The following is a 19,410-nucleotide window of genomic DNA, read 5'->3' on the forward strand; positions in this document are numbered from 1 at the left end:
GCCGGTGCAGCTCTCCGTCCAGCAGCACTTACAGGCTGCTAGAGTTTCCAAGCAGAGCGCCGGCTTTGCCACTGTACGTCCGCAGGGGAACACGGGCAATGAGCAGTGAACTAAAGAATTACACTTCCTTCTTAATGGAGGCGAGCAAAATTGGTTGCTTTTACAAGCACTTTGTAATTTTAACCATTTACAAACTTCAGACGACTCCTTTCAGCTATCCCCTATCCTAAAGTGGTCTTTGCGAGTGGCTAGTCTGCGTATGGCTGCATACTTCCTCCCTTAAGCTCCTCCTACTTCCACATGCATCCTGTGTTCAAGATAGGTACGCAGGACGCATGCGGAAGTAGGCGGAGCTTAAGGGAGGAAGTACGCAGACCAGCCAAACGCAAGTGTGAACCCGACCTTACAAACTTTTTTTCTAAATGAAAGAGCGCCACCTGGTGTCGGTTACGATCGTCGGGCAGACTTGTGTTATCTAGATTTATACTGTGGTCGTCGCGTGTTTTCTTTTTTTTTTTTAAGTATTGTCTGCTCCGAAGAGCCCCTGATAATAAGCTGATCATTGGGGCATCCCCAAATACAGTGACGGCTATGGTACCCCAAAATACAGCGATAGTCACTATGCCCCAAATATAGAGACGGCCATATTGTCCCTAAATATGGTGACAGCTATGAATAATACTAGGCTCATGCTTTCTGTTTCATCAAACATTTTTTCAGCAGTCTCATTATCATCACAGACAGGATTACAACTAAAAGGACACAGTGACTTTGTGACATTGTTTATGGCATGATGTGACCGCTGCAGTCAATCAATGTCCATTGATCGGCTGCAGCGTTCATGTTAGATAAACAATATGCAGAGATTGCTGGGGGGGGCAGAGTTTGGAGCGACGCTAGTAAGTATGCTTTTTTTTCTGATTTTATTCAAGAAGTTGGGGTTCTAGACAACCCCCTTTTAATAAGAATTCATTTAAAGAAAGTTTTTCTAAACCAGACACTTTTTCAAGATTAAGATTTTTTTTTTTTTTTTTAAAGGAACACACCAACACATTCTCGTCAGGAGCTCAGCATCTGTATTTATTTTTTAAGTGCGTACGGCTCTTTAAAAAAATAAATTAAAAGAAAAAGTAAAATAAAAATGAACATGCAGCACAGACAATGCGATTATACACCCAAAATAAACAGTAACACTTGGAAAGAAAGTTCCTCTGGCCTGCCAGATACATTTACACAAAGTACAAGATGCGAAACTCACAGATACCCGGGCACTAAAATCAGTGGAAAAAGAAAATCGAGTTTTATATATATATTTTTATGATAAATATTAGTGAGATCAGAGCTAATCCTAAGACTGTGATACAAAGGGTCTGATTTCTCCCGAAAAAATAGCGCCACCCCTGTCCACAGGTTGTTAGTGGTATTACAGCCCCTTTCACCAGCTAAGCTGCAATACCAGTTACCGCCCGTAGACAGAAGTGGCGCTTTTTCTGGAGTGAAGCAGCCATGTTGGTACACCCGGACAACTTTTTTGAAAGCCGGATGTGGCTCCACTCAACTATGGGTGCAGCATCGCGATCACTTGGTGCGGAGCTCGGCCACAGGAGCACATTCTGGCCGTTACGGTAGACGTCACAGTGACACCATATTATGTTACAGTGAAAGAACGAGGCACTCGGTGTGTGACGGTGATGGACAGACGTGGATGGGCTACACCCATGGGCTTTACAAAGGTTCTGGGATCAAAAGGACAAAAAAAACAATCTGATTACTAATGCTGGCTGAGAAACGGAAGCAGCCAGACTTCCAGTTCTAGACTTATAAGAGGATGCATGGCCTATAAGTCTCCTCACTCTGTCTTGTCACTTTTCACAAGGAGAAACGTTACCTATATACTGTAAACATAGATGTAAGGAAAATGTCTCTTCACATAGGAAGAGGACTAGAACTTTAGTGCCACCTAGTGGAAGCAGCCAGACTTCTACTTCTAGACTTATAAGAGGATGCATGGCCTATACGTCTCCTCACTCTGTCTTGTCACTCTTCACAAGGAGAAACGTTACCCTTTATACTGCAAACAGATGTAAGGAAAATGTCTCTTCACATAGGAAGAGGACTAGAACTTTAGCGCCACCTAGTGGAAGCAGAGAGACTTCTAGTTCTAGACTTATAAGAGGATGCATGGCCTATAAGTCTCCTCACTCGGTCTTGTCACTCTTCACAAGGAGAAACATTACCCCTTATACTGCAAACAAAGATGTAAGCAAATTGTCTCTTCAGATAGGAAGAGAACTAGAACTCTAGCGCCACCTAGTGGAAGCAGCCAGACTTCTAGCTCTAGACTTATAAGAGGATGCATGGCCTATAAGTCTCCTCACTCTGTCTTGTCACTCTTCACAAGGAGTAAACGTTACCCCTTATACTGCAAACATAGATGTAAGGAAAATGTCTCTTCACATAGGAAGAGGACTAGAACTCTAGCGCCACCTAGTGGAAGCAGCCAGACTTCTAGCTCTAGACTTATAAGAGGATGCATGGCCTATAAGTCTCCTCACTCTGTCTTGTCACTCTTCACAAGGAGTAAAAGTTACCCTTTATACTGCAAACATAGATGTAAGGAAAATGTCTCTTCACATAGGAAGAGGACTAGAACTTTAGCGCCACCTAGTGGAAGCAGAGAGACTTCTAGTTCTAGACTTATAAGAGGATGCATGGCCTATAAGTCTCCTCACTCTGTCTTGTCACTCTTCACAAGGAGAAACATTACCCCTTATACTGCAAACAAAGATGTAAGCAAATTGTCTCTTCAGATAGGAAGAGAACTAGAACTCTAGCGCCACCTAGTGGAAGCAGCCAGACTTCTAGCTCTAGACTTATAAGAGGATGCATGGCCTATAAGTCTCCTCACTCTGTCTTGTCACTCTTCACAAGGAGTAAACGTTACCCCTTATACTGCAAACATAGATGTAAGGAAAATGTCTCTTCACATAGGAAGAGGACTAGAACTCTAGCGCCACCTAGTGGAAGCAGCCAGACTTCTAGCTCTAGACTTATAAGAGGATGCATGGCCTATAAGTCTCCTCACTCTGTCTTGTCACTCTTCACAAGGAGTAAAAGTTACCCTTTATACTGCAAACATAGATGTAAGGAAAATGTCTCTTCACATAGGAAGAGGACTAGAACTCTAGCGCCACCTAGTGGAAGCAGCCAGACTTCTAGCTCTAGACTTATAAGAGGATGCATGGCCTATAAGTCTCCTCACTCTGTCTTGTCACTCTTCACAAGGAGTAAAAGTTACCCTTTATACTGCAAACATAGATGTAAGGAAAATGTCTCTTCACATAGGAAGAGGACTAGAACTCTAGCGCCACCTAGTGGAAGCAGAGAGACTTCTAGTTCTAGACTTATAGGCGGATTTTTAAAGAAAAATAATAATAAAAAAATAAATAAAAATAAAGTAGATTAGAAATTGTCACCACTTCCTTTAAATAAACTTTATTGACAGCGCACCAGATGACAACTATGGCAGTTACATCTTTGCTCGCTCATTAAATATATTGGGGGTTCTGATAGCATCTTGATTTTTGTTTTTTTTATGAAGCATCTGTTTACATTTTTTTTTAATTCTTTTTGTTATTCGGCACACATATTCTTATGAGTTTCCGACATTTGTAGGAGTAAGCGCTCGTTCACACCTTGCGGATTTGCTGTGGATTTTCTTTTCCATGTTTTGTTGGGGTTTGTTTGTTTTTTTTCTATTTTTGTGTCTATTTTCCATTCAGTCTTTTTGAGACAGAAATTGACAAAAAAATTTGGAAATGTAAAATGAAAAAGTTATAATTCTCCATCTTGCTAAATCCTCTAAAAAAAATAAAAAAATATCCACATCGAAAGCGGCATACAAAAAGAGAGAAAACGACCATGGACTTTCATCAAAGGATACGGACACCTCAAGGGGCATTTTATGACCGAAACGCCTGTTTATTTGGCTAAAAAGCATCTTTGCAATTGGGTTTCATTAACAGTTTTATCTCTATTTTGACTGCAAAATGAGTTAACTGAGGATCCATCAGTGAGCTCGCTCAGGCGGGAGCGTTTCTAACTCTTAACGTCTTTCTTCTCAGCTCCTCCAAGTTTACATACATTTTTAAACAAGTTTCATTAATGATGTTGCACAGTTTTTCTTTTAATTATGAAACGAATAAACCTGAAAATCCATCAGAGAGCTTATAACCCTTATCTGCCTTCTTCAGAGCTTGTTTTATGGTCACATGACACTGAGAGGAGCTCAGAAGAAGGAAGACAAGAGTTATAAAGTGTCCCGTCGGAATGAGCTCACTGACAGACTCTCAGTTAACTCATACTGTACTGAGGCTACTAGGATGCTTAATCGAGCCCTGATCGGTGATTGGAATGGGGGGGTGGTCTCTGGTTGGGGGCGTGGTCTGATGTGAAATGGGTGTGGTTTAATAAGTCCCGTGATGATGGCGTCATGCCAGGCCAGCTAATCAAAAGAAGAGCTGCAGATGCCGTCAGATAGGAGGTGGTCCTCAGGGCTGCTGTGGTCGCTGGACGGGGTCGTGCCAACCTTCTCTACAAGGCAGCTCCACCTATTTAAAGGGACGATCGTCTTCAGATGACCCCTGCTTGTTACAAGGGTCCGCTGTCAATATTCGGATCATAGAACCCCGTGCGATCAGTGGGGGAACCTAATATGCTTTCAATTACCCTGCAGCGCCCCCACTGGAGAACTGAAGAATTACACACTGCCTTACAATGATGGACGCACCCTGTCAACTATATCCACTATCGCCAAAATATGAGAATCCCTCCTCTATCAACTCCGAATTTCACAACGGGGCATATAAAATAGGTTTCTTAAACTGTGCAACCCCTTCAAAGGGATATTCCCATCTCCAGTAACCTATTCCAATATGTAATAGGTGTAATAATCATAATATTATCAAATACTATAGTTCTTCTGATTAGCTATGTCACTTACCCCATGTGCAGTAGCTTAGATACGACTTCTAACAACTGTCACTGTATGAGTGATTGTAACCATGGATACCTCAGCTGCTGCAATGCCCTGAACATTGGGAAAGCAACACCGCTAATCAGAAGAACTATACTACATTTCCAATTGGAGGTATTTGCTAATATTATGAAACATATCGGGATAGGATCTTGGAGATGAGAATACACCTTTAAGTCTATGCCTCCATAATTTCCAAAAGGGCCATTTGTATGCTGTATGTGAAAAAAATCTTCAGGTTCGTTCCCGAATCCCAGAAGTGGAAAAGTAAAAGGTAAAGCAGTGCGTCCGAAGCCTTTTGTAAGATACCGGAAGATCTTAAAAATTGAGTTTAACTAATAAAAGTTAAATTTTTGTTCCCCAGAGACATTTTCATTTTTATTAATTGCAATTTGTTTTCTATTTTATAATCTATTTCATAAGCAGCACTTTTACCTATTGAAAAATTAAAAAAACAACAAAAACTCCAATGATGCCTCAAAGTGTTAGAATTGAGGGGCGCTGTTGCACAGATGTCTATGGAAAATTGTTGCCTGCTATGATGGTGAAAAGTGGTACTGCAAGTGATACTGTAAGAAAAAACAACCAAAAAGTTATGAAAAACAAACCATAAAAATGTCATTTTTCCATTTAATCATGAAGGACGTCTTTTAAATATTATATAAATTACAAGTTTGTAATATTATTATATGATGAGGTCCATCACATTTACATTATTAACTCCCACCCCATTTATCTATCCATTGTCTCCAGAAAAGTCTCGGTTGGGTCCGAATGTTTATTATGCCAATTAGCCCATTTAGGATGATAAATAAGACGGCTAATTTCGGTCCATTCAACTACTACGGCTGTATTGTAGGAGTGAAGCGATCTCTCAGCACTTTTCCTAATAAATGGGGCTGAGTTGCAATACCGGACCTAGCCACTGGACAAAAGTGGCGCTGTCTCTGGACAAAAAAAAAGAAAGAAAAGCATAGTATGTACTATCTTGAAGACATCTGTTCATCCGATCTGACTACTAATTTCAGACTGATCCGCTAAGGTAAATACAGAGAAGCAGAAACATAGAAAGACAATCATAATTTATACATAAAAAACATGTAGCAGGTAGAGAGAAGTCTGCCAAGCACAAGGCTAGTCAATGTCATCAGTATACCAAATGATGGGTGCCATCGGGAGGAGGACGGGCGCCATCGGGAGGAGGACGGGCGCCATCGGGAGGAGGACGGGCGCCATCGGGAGGAGGACGGGCACCATCGGGAGGAGGACGGGCGCCATCGGGAGGAGGACAAGCGCCATAGGGAGGAGGACGGGCGCTATCGGGAGGAGGACAAGCGCCATAGGGAGGAGGACGGGCGCCATCGGGAGGAGGACGGGCGCCATCGGGAGGAGGACGGGCGCCATCGGGAGGAGGACAAGCGCCATCGGGAGGAGGACAAGCGCCATAGGGAGGAGGACGGGCACCATCGGGAGGAGGACGGGCGCCATCGGGAGGAGGACGGTGCCATCGGGAGGAGGACGGGCGCCATCGGGAGGAGGACGGGCGCCATCGGGAGGAGGACGGGCGCCATCGGGAGGAGGACGGTGCCATCGGGAGGAGGACGGACGCCATCGGGAGGAGGACGGACGCCATCGGGAGGAGGACGGGCGCCATTGGGAGGAGGACGGGCGCCAGGACTGCTCAGGACCATGGCAGCTTCCACATCCTACTTCCAAGCAGGGCTCCCAAGCAAGATGCCAATGTCTGCAGCTTCAGGGCAGCGGAGGACGGGAAGCCGAACACTGACGGGGATGGCGGGGAAGTGAAGGATTCTGGGAAAAGTCATGCCTGATTATTTGTTTTGTCCGAACTCTAGCGCCACCTTGTCACGTGGTAGGAATTGCTCTTTTTAAGGCAGTGAAGAGACATTCTGTGGTTCTTGATGGCGGCTGCATTCATGCAGTGTCCGTATTAGAGGCAGAGATACTTTTCTTCCTGAATCGAGGTTTATGGACTCTGGGAGGAGGCTGGAAAGCAAAAAGAAACGACATTACTCATACAATAATGCAATATTCACTATCTATCATCTATTTATCATCTATCTATTATCTATTTATCATCTATTATCTATATATTATCTATCTATCATTTATCTATTATCTATCTATGTATCCAGTGTTGGACTCGGTTGGCAAGGGCCCACCAGTAGCATTGACCTTGGGGGCCACTTTTCACCTTCATACAAATATTACACGACCCTGGTTCACAAATTTACCTATATCGCTATATAGAAATAAACTGGGTAGTTTGGCTAATGAATGATGAGATGCTGCTTTTTTATGTACAGTGTGAATCATGTGAATTATGACAAGTACTGCCCATATAGTTAGGTTGGGGGCCCAGATCTGTCCAGGGGCCCACCGGGGGATTCCCCTGTTCCCCTATCAGCCAGTCTGAGCCTGTGTCTATCTATCATCTATCTATTATCATCTATTATATATCTATCCATTATCATCTATAAATTATCTCTATATCTATCTATTATCTATTTATCTATTATCTATCATCTATCTATTATCTATCTATCATCTATTATCTATTATCTATCATCTATCTATTATCTATTATCTATCATCTATTATCTATTATCTATCATCTATTATCTATCATCTATCTATTATCTATCATCTATCTATTATCTATCTATCTATCTATCTATCTATCATCTATCTATTATCTATCATCTATTATCTATCATCTATCTATTATCTATTATCTATCATCTATCTATTATCTATCTATCTATCTATTATCTATCGTTATTATCTATCATCTATCTATTATCTATCTATCTATCTATCATCTATCTATTATCTATTTATCGATCTATCATCTATCTATTATCTATCTATCTATTATCTTTCTTCTTTTTTTTTTTATATATATAGCGCTAACATATTCCGCAGCGCTTTACAGTTTTGCACACATTATCATCACTGTCCCTGATGGAGCTCACAATCTAGAATTATCTATCTACGAGGGGCGATCCAAAAGTAATGATAATCGGTTATTTCTATTGCACACAGAAATTAAAATAAAATGTTTTCTTCTCTCTTAGGTACCCACTAGTCCAGGGAAAAAAAATCACTTAAATAGACCACGATTCCCGGGAGCTACATTCATTTGAATATGAACTGCCGAGGAGTGAACATCAAAATGGAAAAAAACGAGCTCAGAGCTGTCATCAAATACCTCTGCTTGAAAAAAATGACTACCAAAGACATACACAGCGACTTGGTGGAAACATTGGGGGACTCTTCTCCTCCATATTCCACAGTTACATGCTGGGCCAAGGAATTTAAGCTGGGAAGAACATCGACGGAAGATGAACATCGTGAAGGACGCCCATCCACGTCCCTCAATGAAGAAAACGTGAAAAAAGTTGAAGAAGTTGTATTGGCAGATCGAAGAGTGACTATCAGGCATGTAGCTGAGGTCACAGGGATCTCATATGGCAATATTCAAAGAATCCTTGCAAAAGAATTGCATATGAGAAAGGTCTCCACGCGTTGGGTGCCAAAAATGTTAACCGACGAGCAAAAGAAGAAACGAGTTGACATTTCAATAGCAAATCTCGAAAAGTTCCAAGCAGACAAGGAAAATTTTTTGTCACGTTTTTTGACCATGGACAAGACCTGGATCCACCACTTTGATCCCGAAACTAAACAACAATCGATGACATGGAAATGAGCCGACGAACTGACGCCGAAGAAATTCAAAGTGTCAAGCTCAGCAGGGAAGGTTATGGTGTCCGTTTTTTGGGACGATGAAGGAATTATTATGGTGGACTATTTGGAGAAGGGAGCCACTACTACGGGCTCCTACTACGCGGAACAAATAAGAAGATTGTGGGAGGCTATCAAGGAGAAAAGGCGCGGCAAACTGCGGGCTGGAGTGTTGTTTCACCAAGATAACGCGCCGGCTCACAAAGCTGCAGTTGCCATGGCTACCATTCAAGAAGCGGGCTTTGAACGAGTGGAACACCCCCCCTATTAGCCAGATCTAGCCCCCAGTGACTTCTTTCTCTTTCCTCGGCTCAAGGAACACCTCCGGGGCAAGACATTTGATGACAATAGCAACGTGATAACCGCTGTTGGGGATTTTTTTGAGGGTCAAGATCAAGAATTTTTTTCGAAGGGAATTCTAAGTTTAGAAAAGTGATGGACTAAATGTATAGACTTGTTAGGAGACTATGTAGAAAAATAAAAAATGTTTTTGACTATATTCATTGTGTTTAGTATTGATTATCATTACTTTTGGATCGCCCCTCGTATCTATCTATCTATCTATCTATCTATCTATCTATCTATCTATCTATTTATCTATTATCTATCTATCTATCTATTATCTATCTATCTATCTATTATCTATCTATCTATCTATCTATCTATCTATCTATCTATCTATTATCTATCTATCTATCTATTATCTATCTATCTATCTATTATCTATCTATCTATCTATCTATCTATTATCTATCTATCTATTATCTATCTATCTAGCTATCTATCTATCTATTATCTATCTATCTATTATCTATCTATTATCTATCTATTATCTATCTATCTATTATCTATCTATCTATTATCTATCTATTATCTATCTATTATCTATCTATCTATTATCTATCTATCTATTATCTATCTATTATCTATTATCTATCTATCTAGCTAGCTATCATCTATCTATTATCTATCTATCTATTATCTATCTATTTATCTATCTACAGTATCTATTTATCTATTATCTATCTATTGTCTATCTGTCAGAACCAGGTGCAGGAGTTCTGTTGGATTTGTTACATTTTTGGTAAATCCCTTACCTAGATAAAACACGTAACCTCCATGTAATGTATTTTGTGTTCTGGTTTTCGCCTACAGCGCACACTGAGGACTCGCCGTTATGGTATTTAGTCCTTCACTCATGGTGTGCGGAGTCCTCCAGTGTGACAGATCCATTCTGACTAATGTAAGAGGCCCCCGAGCAGGAATCCCCCCTATAATGTCACTTATCTTAGTAGACTGCCTGGATGGTCAGTGGCTGCAGAGGTTACATGGATATATAAATGCCATGACTAACTGCAGATGACTAACTGTCCAGGATACCATTTTTTTTACTGCACAGAATAAAGTAAAAATAAGTGAAAAAGAAATGGAGAAAACTTACAAAGATGCCACATTTTATATGAATAATCTAAAAAAATAAAAACCAGACGACCTGCACTCAGCTCAGCCGGGAGAGAGGAGACAACTCTCCAACTCCTGTCCCCCGACATCATATCTCAGGGAAGGGTCCGGGGGTCTTGTATGCATCGGGCAGGAACAACAGACTAATGTGTATGGGTGCCTTAATGGCAACGTCTCATCAGAATATGATCTATGGGTTTTTGTGTTGCATATTATGTGTTATTAATTTTTAAATGGTTTTATTTCCCAATATTACAATCTCTATTAAAAAGAAAAATTAGAAATCTTGCAATTTTCCCACAGGCCACTTTTTTTTTTTTTTTTTTTTTTTTGGGGGGGGGACTCCCAATAATTTCAGAATTTTCACATGTACATTAGCAGCAATTGAATGATTCCTCCCCTATCTTTCATAGTGAAGCATCTAATAAATGTGTGCAAAAGGTCAAAGTGAGTGTGGCAGCCGAGGGAGCCATTACATCGCCTATTGTCATTGGTGGAAACTGTGTTATCAGCTATGTATAAATCTGTTGCCTGTCATGGTTAAACTGCCTCTGATGATAATGAGGTTGCTGAAAACTCTCATTGAAAGAACAGGAAATAAGTCAAAGAGTGAACAATATAAGATTATTAATGTTGGCTTGCTACTTTAAAAGAAGACAAAAGTAATTATTTTAAACAATAGATCATTTATTACTAATACTATTGATGCGATTACTTTGTGCTTTTCGCATTAGGCAGTCTGAATATTGGCGTTCAAAATGGCCAGTGTGAAAATTGCAAAATTATAAAAAAAAATTATGCAAATTGTGATATGAAAAAATAATACTTTTTTTTTTAAATAAATGTACATACAAACTGGATACAAGCCATTTTTTGGATAGTTTTCCATTGCACAGAGACTGCCCGATATATTTATATATCTGAGAATAGCTGGGATCTCCTGCTTCTAACCATGGATGGGAGAAGATTCTGTGTTGCAGGGATAAAGGTAATAAAGGGTTTCGTGGCAACAAACTCAGCGAAGCCAATTCCCAGGGAAAATCTATAAATCCCGGGGAGGATTCAGAAGGGGCGAGATATGCTTATAATGATAAAATGCCGCTACTCGCTGAAATCCCCGTCCACAAATGAAGCTTTTATTTTATTCCATCTTCTGTGAAGGAGAGAATGGCTGATGAAATCAATGATTAACCTAACATAAGCTGGCTCAGGTGAAGTGTGGCAAGATGGCGTCTGCATCCTGGAACAACGGAATGTGAAGAGTCCCGGAACTTGGAATGTGAAGAGTCGCCCATATATGGGCATGGACCAAACATGGACCAATCACCAGGAGATAGTGAATAGGGTGGTATGGCCAAAAGTATGTGAACCTCTATTCTAATCAGAGGGTTTAGGTCAGTAGATAAGAATAAGCCTCCAGCCGTCCAGGATCCCTAGCTGCCTTCACAATATGTCACTCCACAGCGCCGCTCTCAGCTACCAGGCTGTGCATGGAACTGCAGTCGGCCTCATTCACTATGCAGCGAGTAGCCAGGAGCGGTACTGAGCAGAAGGACTGGAAAGGGGACACAGAAATGAAGCAGAATTGCATCCTCTTTATTCTCAGGATTTCCAGAAGTTGGACCCCCAGTGATCATTATACTGGGAAAACTAGCAATGTAAGCCCTGCACATTAGTTAAGCTCCACCTGTGGACTTAGAATACATGGACGCCTTCAGACAGTTTTCCTTCTTTTTTTTGGTTTGTTCAGTTGCAGATTGAATTGCCCTTTAATTAGCATTGACCAAACTTCTGCCACACATTTGACTGAATTCTTGCAAATAATATCTTTTTTTTTAAAGAATTCCTGCCCTGTATTAGATCTTACATTTCACACTTATTACTAATGATGTGGTTACTCTGCTAGGTGCACTAGGCAGTCAGACTATTGACGACGCCATCATGCTTTTATCCGTAGAGTGGATCATTTATACCTGATACCATGAAGGGTTTGGTTGTGGAAACATTCTGCCGTCTCGTACTTATTTCAGTAGACAGGCTGGGACTACACGGCAATATCGGCCATGACACAGGCTTGATACAACTCAGCGCAATATGTTATGATCCGGTGACCTTGGAGCCGCATGAAACTTTCTCTGGAGTTGGTGGAAACTATACTGACTGCAAATCCTGAACTTAACACCGCAACTAGAAGTAGCCGTGGGGTGTGCCTAACAAATCCTAGATACCTCGACACAGGTAAATTCCCCTATGGATAGAAATAGGAATTCTACCTTGCCTCAGAGCAGAACCCCAAAGGATAGGCAGCCCCCCACAAATATTGACTGTGAGTAGTAGAGGAAAGACACACGCAGGAAGGAAACAGGATTTAGCAAAAGAGGCCACTCTAGCTAGATAGGAAAGGATAGGACAGAATACTAAGCGGTCAGTATTAAAACCTTTTCAAAAAATATCCACAGCAGATAATACAAAAAATTCCACCATCTAACTAAAGACATGGAACGTACATCTGCATCTCCTGAGAATCCAACAAGACTGAGAAAACACTGACACAATCTAAGCTGGACAAGAGAAAACAAATGAATAGCACTGAATAATTATGCACACAGCATGTGTGCCAAAGAAACTAAAAAACAGACACTTATCTTTGCTGATTTGGCAGCCAGGCAGGAGGAACCAGACAAAGATCCAAAACCTCCCAGGACAATGGACAACTGGCAAGGACTAATGAATCCTGCACACCTAAATACCCCAGTCAGAACTGCAATCAGCAGAAACACCTGACCAGGACTGCCCCTCAGGGACAACTGCATTACCACCTACAACCACCGGAGGGAACCCAAAAGCAGAATTCACAACAGTACCCCCCCTTGAGGAGGGGTCACCGAACCCTCACCAGAGCCCCCAGGACGATCAGGACGATCCAGATGAAAGGCACGGACCAAATCAGCAGCATGGACATCAGAGGCAAAAACCCAAGAATTATCCTCCTGGCCATAACCCTTCCATTTGACAAGGTATTGAAGCCTCGAAATACGAGAATCCAAAATCTTTTCAACCACATAATCCAACTCTCCTTCAACCAACACAGGGGCCGGAGGATCAACAGAAGGAACAACGGGCACCACATATTTCCGCAATAAAGATCTATGGAAGACATTATGGATAGCAAAAGAGGCCGGAACCGCCAATCAAAAAAAAAACACCGGATTAATAATCTCAGAAATCCTATAAGGACCAACAAACCGAGACTTAAACTTAGGGGAAGAAACCTTCATAGGAACATGACGGGAAGACAACCAGACCAGATCCCCAACCCGAAGCCGGGAACCAACACACCGACGACGGTTAGCAAAACGTTGAGCCTCCACCTGAGACAACACCAAATTGTCCACCACATGAGCCCAAATCTGCTCTAACCTGCCAACCACAGAATCCACACCAGGACAGTCAGAAGGCTCAACCTGCCCAGAAGAAAAACGAGGATGAAAACCAAATTTACAAAAGAAAGGCGAAACCAAAGTAGCCGAACTAGCCCGATTATTAAGGGCAAACTCGGCCAATGGCAAGAAGGCCACCCAATCATCCTGATCAGCAGACACAAAGCATCTAAAATAAGTCTCCAAAGTCTGATTAGTTCGCTCGGTCTGGCCATTTTTCCGGGGATGAAATGCAGAAGAAAAAGACAAATCAATGCCCAGCCTAGCACAAAAGGCCCGCCAAAACCTAGAAACAAACTGGGAACCTCTGTCGGACACAATATTCTCCGGAATACCATGCAAACGAACCACATGCTGAAAAAACAACTGAACCAAATCTGAAGAGGAAGGCAATTTAGGCAAAGGCACCAAATGAACCATCTTAGAGAACCGGTCACAAACAACCCAGATAACAGACATCTTCTGGGAAACCGGAAGATCAGAAATAAAATCCATAGAAATATGCGTCCAAGGCTTCTCAGGGACCGGCAAAAGCAACCCACTAGCACGGGAACAACAAGGCTTGGCCCGCGCACAAGTCCCACAGAACTGCACAAAAGAACGCACATCACGTGACAAAGAAGGCCACCAAAAGGACCTACCAACCAAATCTCTAGTACCAAAAATACCAGGATGACCAGCCAACACAGAACAGTGAACCTCAGAAATCACTCTACTAGTCCATCTGTCAGGAACAAACAGTTTCCCCACTGGACAGCGGTCAGGTCTGTCAGCCTGAAATTCCTGAAGAACCCGTCGTAAATCAGGGGAAATGGCAGAAAGGACCACCCCTTCTTTCAGAATGCCGACCGGTTCAAGGACCTCAGGAGAATCAGGCAAAACACTCCTAGAGAGGGCATCAGCCTTAATATTCTTAGAACCCGGAAGATACGAAACCACGAAATAAAAACGGGAAAAAAAACAAGGACCATCGAGCCTGTCTAGGATTCAGCCGTTTGGCCGACTCGAGGTAAATCAGATTCTTATGATCGGTCAAGACCACAATACGGTGCTTAGCTCCCTCAAGCCAATGTCGCCACTCCTCAAATGCCCACTTCATAGCCAACAACTCTCGATTGCCGACATCATAATTAATAATAATAATAATAATCTATATTTATATAGCGCCAACATATTCCGCAGCGCTTTACAGTTGAACAGTTTCAAACACAACAGTCATAAGTAACAACGTTAACAATACAATAATTAAAGCAAAATAAGACGACCCTGCTCGTGAGAGCTTACAATCTACAATGAGGTGGGGGAGATGCAAAGTACAGGTGTGTATTTACAATGATGTATTTACAATCATGGTCCAGCCATCTTCAGGGGTTGGGGAATAGATGGGGATAGTGAATGGGCTACACTGCGTTCAGCAAGTGAAAACTTACGGGAAAAGAAGGCACACGGTTTCATCAAGGAACCAACAGAATCCCTCTGAGACAAAACGGCCCCTGCCCCAATCTCAGAAGCGTCAATCTCAACCTGAAACGGAAGAGAAACATCCGGTTGGCGCAACACCGGAGCAGAAGTAAATCGGCATTTAAGCTCCTGAAAGGCAGAGACAGCCGCAGAGGACCAATTCGCCACATCAGCACCTTTCTTCGTCAAATCGGTCAAGGGTTTAACCACGCTAGAGAAGTTAGCAATGAAATAAAACGGCAATAAAAATTAGCAAAACCCAAAAATTTCTGAAGGCTCTTCACGGATGTGGGTTGAATCCAATCATGAATGGCCTGAACCTTAACCGGATCCATCTCCATAGATGAGGGAGAAAAAATGAAGCCCAAAAAAGAAACCTTTTGCACCCCAAAGAGACACTTAGACCCCTTCACAAACAAAGCATTGTCACGAAGGATCTGAAATACCATCCTGACCTGTTCCACATGAGACTCCCAATCATCAGAGAAAATCAAAATATCGTCTAAATATACAATCAAGAATTTATCAAGATAATTCCGGAAGATATCATGCATGAAGGACTGAAAAACAGATGGAGCATTAGAGAGCCCGAATGGCATCACAAGGTATTCAAAATGGCCTTCGGGCGTATTAAACGCAGTTTTCCATTCATCACCCTGCTTAATACGAACAAGATTATATGCCCCCCAAAGGTCAATCTTCGTAAACCAACTAGCCCCCTTAATCCTAGCAAACAAATCAGAAAGCAAAGGTAAAGGGTATTGAAACTTGACCGTGATCTTATTCAAGAGGCGATAATCAATACAGGGTCTCAAGGAGCCATCCTTCTTAGCAACAAAAAAAAATCCCGCTCCCAGCGGTGAAGAAGATGGCCGAATATGCCCTTTCTCCAAAGACTCCTTAATATAACTCCGCATGGCGGTATGTTCAGGCACAGACAGGTTGAAAAGTCGGCCCTTAGGAAACTTACAGCCTGGAATCAAGTCAATAGCACAATCACAGTCCCTGTGCGGTGGAAGGGAACTGGACTTGGGCTCATCAAATACATCCTGAAAATCAGACAAAAACTCTGGAATTTCAGAAGAGGAAGAAGAGGAGATTGACATCAAAGGAACATCATTATGAACCCCCTGACAACCCCAACTAGTCACAGACATAGACTTCCAATCCAACACAGGATTATGTACCTGCAACCACGGAAAACCCAGCACGATAGCATCATGCAAATTATGCAACACCAGAAATCGACAATCTTCCTGATGGGCTGGCACCATGCGCATGGTCACCTGTGTCCAAAACTGGGGCTTATTTTTAGCCAAAGGTGTAGCATCAATGCCCCTTAAAGGAATAGGGTTCTGCAAAGGCTGCAAGGGAAAACCACAACGCCTAGCAAACTCAAAGTCCATTAAGTTCAAGGCGGCGCCTGAATCCACAAACGCCATGACAGAAAATGATGACAATGAGCAGATCAGGGACACAGATAACATAAATTTAGGTTGTACAGTACTGATGGTAAATGAGCTAGCGATCCTCTTTGTCCGCTTAGGACAGACTGAAATGACATGAGAAGCGTCGCCACAATAATAACACAATCTATTTTGATGTCTGAATCCTTGTCGTTCTGTTCTAGACAGAATCCTATCACACTGCATAGGCTCAGGAATTTGCTCTGAGGACAACACCACAGCGCGCACAGTTCTGCGCTCCTGCAAGCGCCGGTCAATCTGAATGGCCAGAGACATAGAATCACTCAGACCGAAAGGTGTGGGAAACCCCACCATAACATCTTTAACGGATTCAGAAAGACCCTTTCTGAAAATTGCCGCCAAAGCATCATTATTCCATTTAGTCAACACAGACCATTTTCTAAATTTCTGACAATACAATTCTGCCGCCTCCTAACCCTGAGACAGGGCCAACAAGGTCTTCTCTGCTTGATCCACAGAATTAGGTTCATCATATAATAATCATAAAGCCTGAAAAAAGGAGTCTACATTAAGCAAAGCTGGATTCCCAGATTCCAGGGAAAATGCCCTATCCTGTGGATCGCCACGCAGCAGGGAGATGATGATTTTAACCTGCTGAATGGAATCACCAGAGGATCGAGGTCTCAGAGCAAAAAACAGTTTACAGTTGTTTTTAAAACTCAAAAATTTGGACCTGTCACCAAAAAACAAATCAGGAGTAGGAATCTTCGGCTCTAAATCAGGAGTCTGAACAATATAATCAGAAATACCCTGTACCCTAGCAGCAAGCTGGTCTACACGATAAGCTAATTCCTGAACATCCATGCTAGCACAAGACTCCTCAGCCACCCAGAGATTAAGAGGGAAGAGAAGAAAAAGCAGACTGCAGAAAAAAAAATGGCTCAACACCTTTCTTCCCTTCTTCTGAGATGCATTTAACTCATTATTGGCCAGTTGTACTGTTATGATCCGGTGACCTTGGAGCCGCATGAAACTTTCTCTGGAGTTGGTGGAAACTATACTGACCGCAAATCCTGAACTTAACACCACAACTAGAAGTAGCCGTGGGGTGTGCCTAACAAATCCTAGACACCTCGACACAGCCGGAGGACTAAATACCCCTATAGATAGAAATAGGAATTCTACCTTGCCTCAGAGCAGAACCCCAAAGGATAGGCAGCCCCCCACAAATATTGACTGTGAGTAGTAGAGGAAAGACACACGCAGGCAGGAAACAGGATTTAGCAAAAGAGGCCACTCTACCTAGATAGGAAAGGATAGGACAGAATACTAAGCGGTCAGTATTAAAACCCTTCCAAAAATATCCACAGCAGAAAATACAAAAAATTCCACCATCTAACTAAAGACATGGAACGTACATCTGCATCTCCTGAGAATCCAACAAGACTGAGAAAACACTGACACAATCTAAGCTGGACAAGAGAAAACAAATGAATAGCACGGAATAATCATGCACACAGCATGTGTGCCAAAGAAACAAAAAAACAGACACTTATCTTTGCTGATTTGGCAGCCAGGCAGGAGGAACCAGACAAAGATCCAAAACCTCCCAGGACAATGGACAACTGGCAAGGACTAATGAATCCTGCACACCTAAATACCCCAGTCAGAACTGCAATCAGCAGAAACACCTGACCAGGACTGCCCCTCAGGGACAACTGCATTACCACCTACAACCACCGGAGGGAACCCAAAAGCAGAATTCACAACAGCAATACCAATCAATTGGGTCGCACTGCAAACCTGTGGGGACGGAGACCATGACAAGCAAGTGCAAAAACTCCAACCAAGTTGTAAAAAAGTTTTTTTCATTCTAGCAAAGCGAATTAAAAGCAAAAATACTTTATTGTGGCTTCTTTAAAATAGTAGAACGGGCATAAAAAATATATCTGACGCACTTCAGGTCTCGCTAACTCTTAATCGTAGATATATTGTATTTGTATTACTTGTTATAAAGAGTTTGTCCGTCCGAGGTACTGATGTCAAATCTGGCAAATTCCCTTGAGCCTCCACTCAATTGGAGACCACCCACGATCTTCCCTGCTATTTGTGGTGATCCTTTCCAGCCAAAACAGATAAGACTTTGGCCACTTTATGTCACGAGTGGGTCACATCCTCCTGGGAGATCTGAGGTTAGAAAGTCACTACGTATTGTGAATCACAGATCTTCCATTTAGCCGATGTGTTTGTGTTTCATATTAAATGGACTTAGTTTCCTTTGGTGCTGAAGAGGTTTCTGGTTACAAACGTGCAGCTCCATCTCACAGCTGTTCTTGACCTGGACATTTCCTCTCCCTATAAGATCTGATCAGACCTTCTCTGCCTTGCCAGTGAAAGTTTTGCTTCCTAGCTCCTTGGAGATGTTGTGTTGAATTGGAGATCGTTGTTGCTGCTCGAGACTGTTGCGTACTGGTTTTGGGTGTATGCTTTGCTTATTGTCCTATTCCCATTTGGTTGGTACATTCCTATCCTTCCCTATATACCTCTCTACCTTTAATGGTATGTTTGTTGCTTTCTTTTATCCCTATCTGTCTTGCATGCTAATACACTAACCTATCTGTCCCAGGCCTTGTGGGGGAAGGGTCAGCTTAGGGAATAACAGGAAAACAGTAAGACTGGTGGCCCAAACCTCCTCACCTTCAGAGGTACATTTGGGAGCAGGGATAGTTAGGGATGGTTCAGGGCCACTTTACCTAATCACGTACAGTCACGTGACAATTTATTTAGAAGTCAAGTCTCTTTCAGTGTACAGAGCCACATG

General features: G+C 42.2%; 1 protein-coding gene across 3 annotated transcripts in view; it reads right to left on the reverse strand.

The window, feature by feature from the left end:
- Positions 1-1,059: 1,059 nt before the first annotated feature.
- Positions 1,060-19,410, reverse strand: part of REEP1 (receptor accessory protein 1) — a 116,169-nt gene continuing 97,818 nt past the window's right edge. For 2 of the 3 annotated variants that reach the window (XM_069744928.1, XM_069744930.1), the window contains one exon: positions 5,649-7,042. In XM_069744928.1, the coding sequence (XP_069601029.1) occupies positions 6,971-7,042 (72 nt within the window). In that variant the 3' untranslated portion in view covers positions 5,649-6,970. Of the gene's footprint in view, positions 7,043-19,410 lie in introns of all 3 variants that reach the window. The other variant, XM_069744929.1, reaches the window with a different exon arrangement.

This window comes from Ranitomeya imitator, chromosome 1, assembly GCF_032444005.1.
Source record: "Ranitomeya imitator isolate aRanImi1 chromosome 1, aRanImi1.pri, whole genome shotgun sequence".
NCBI lineage: Eukaryota > Metazoa > Chordata > Amphibia > Anura > Dendrobatidae > Ranitomeya > Ranitomeya imitator.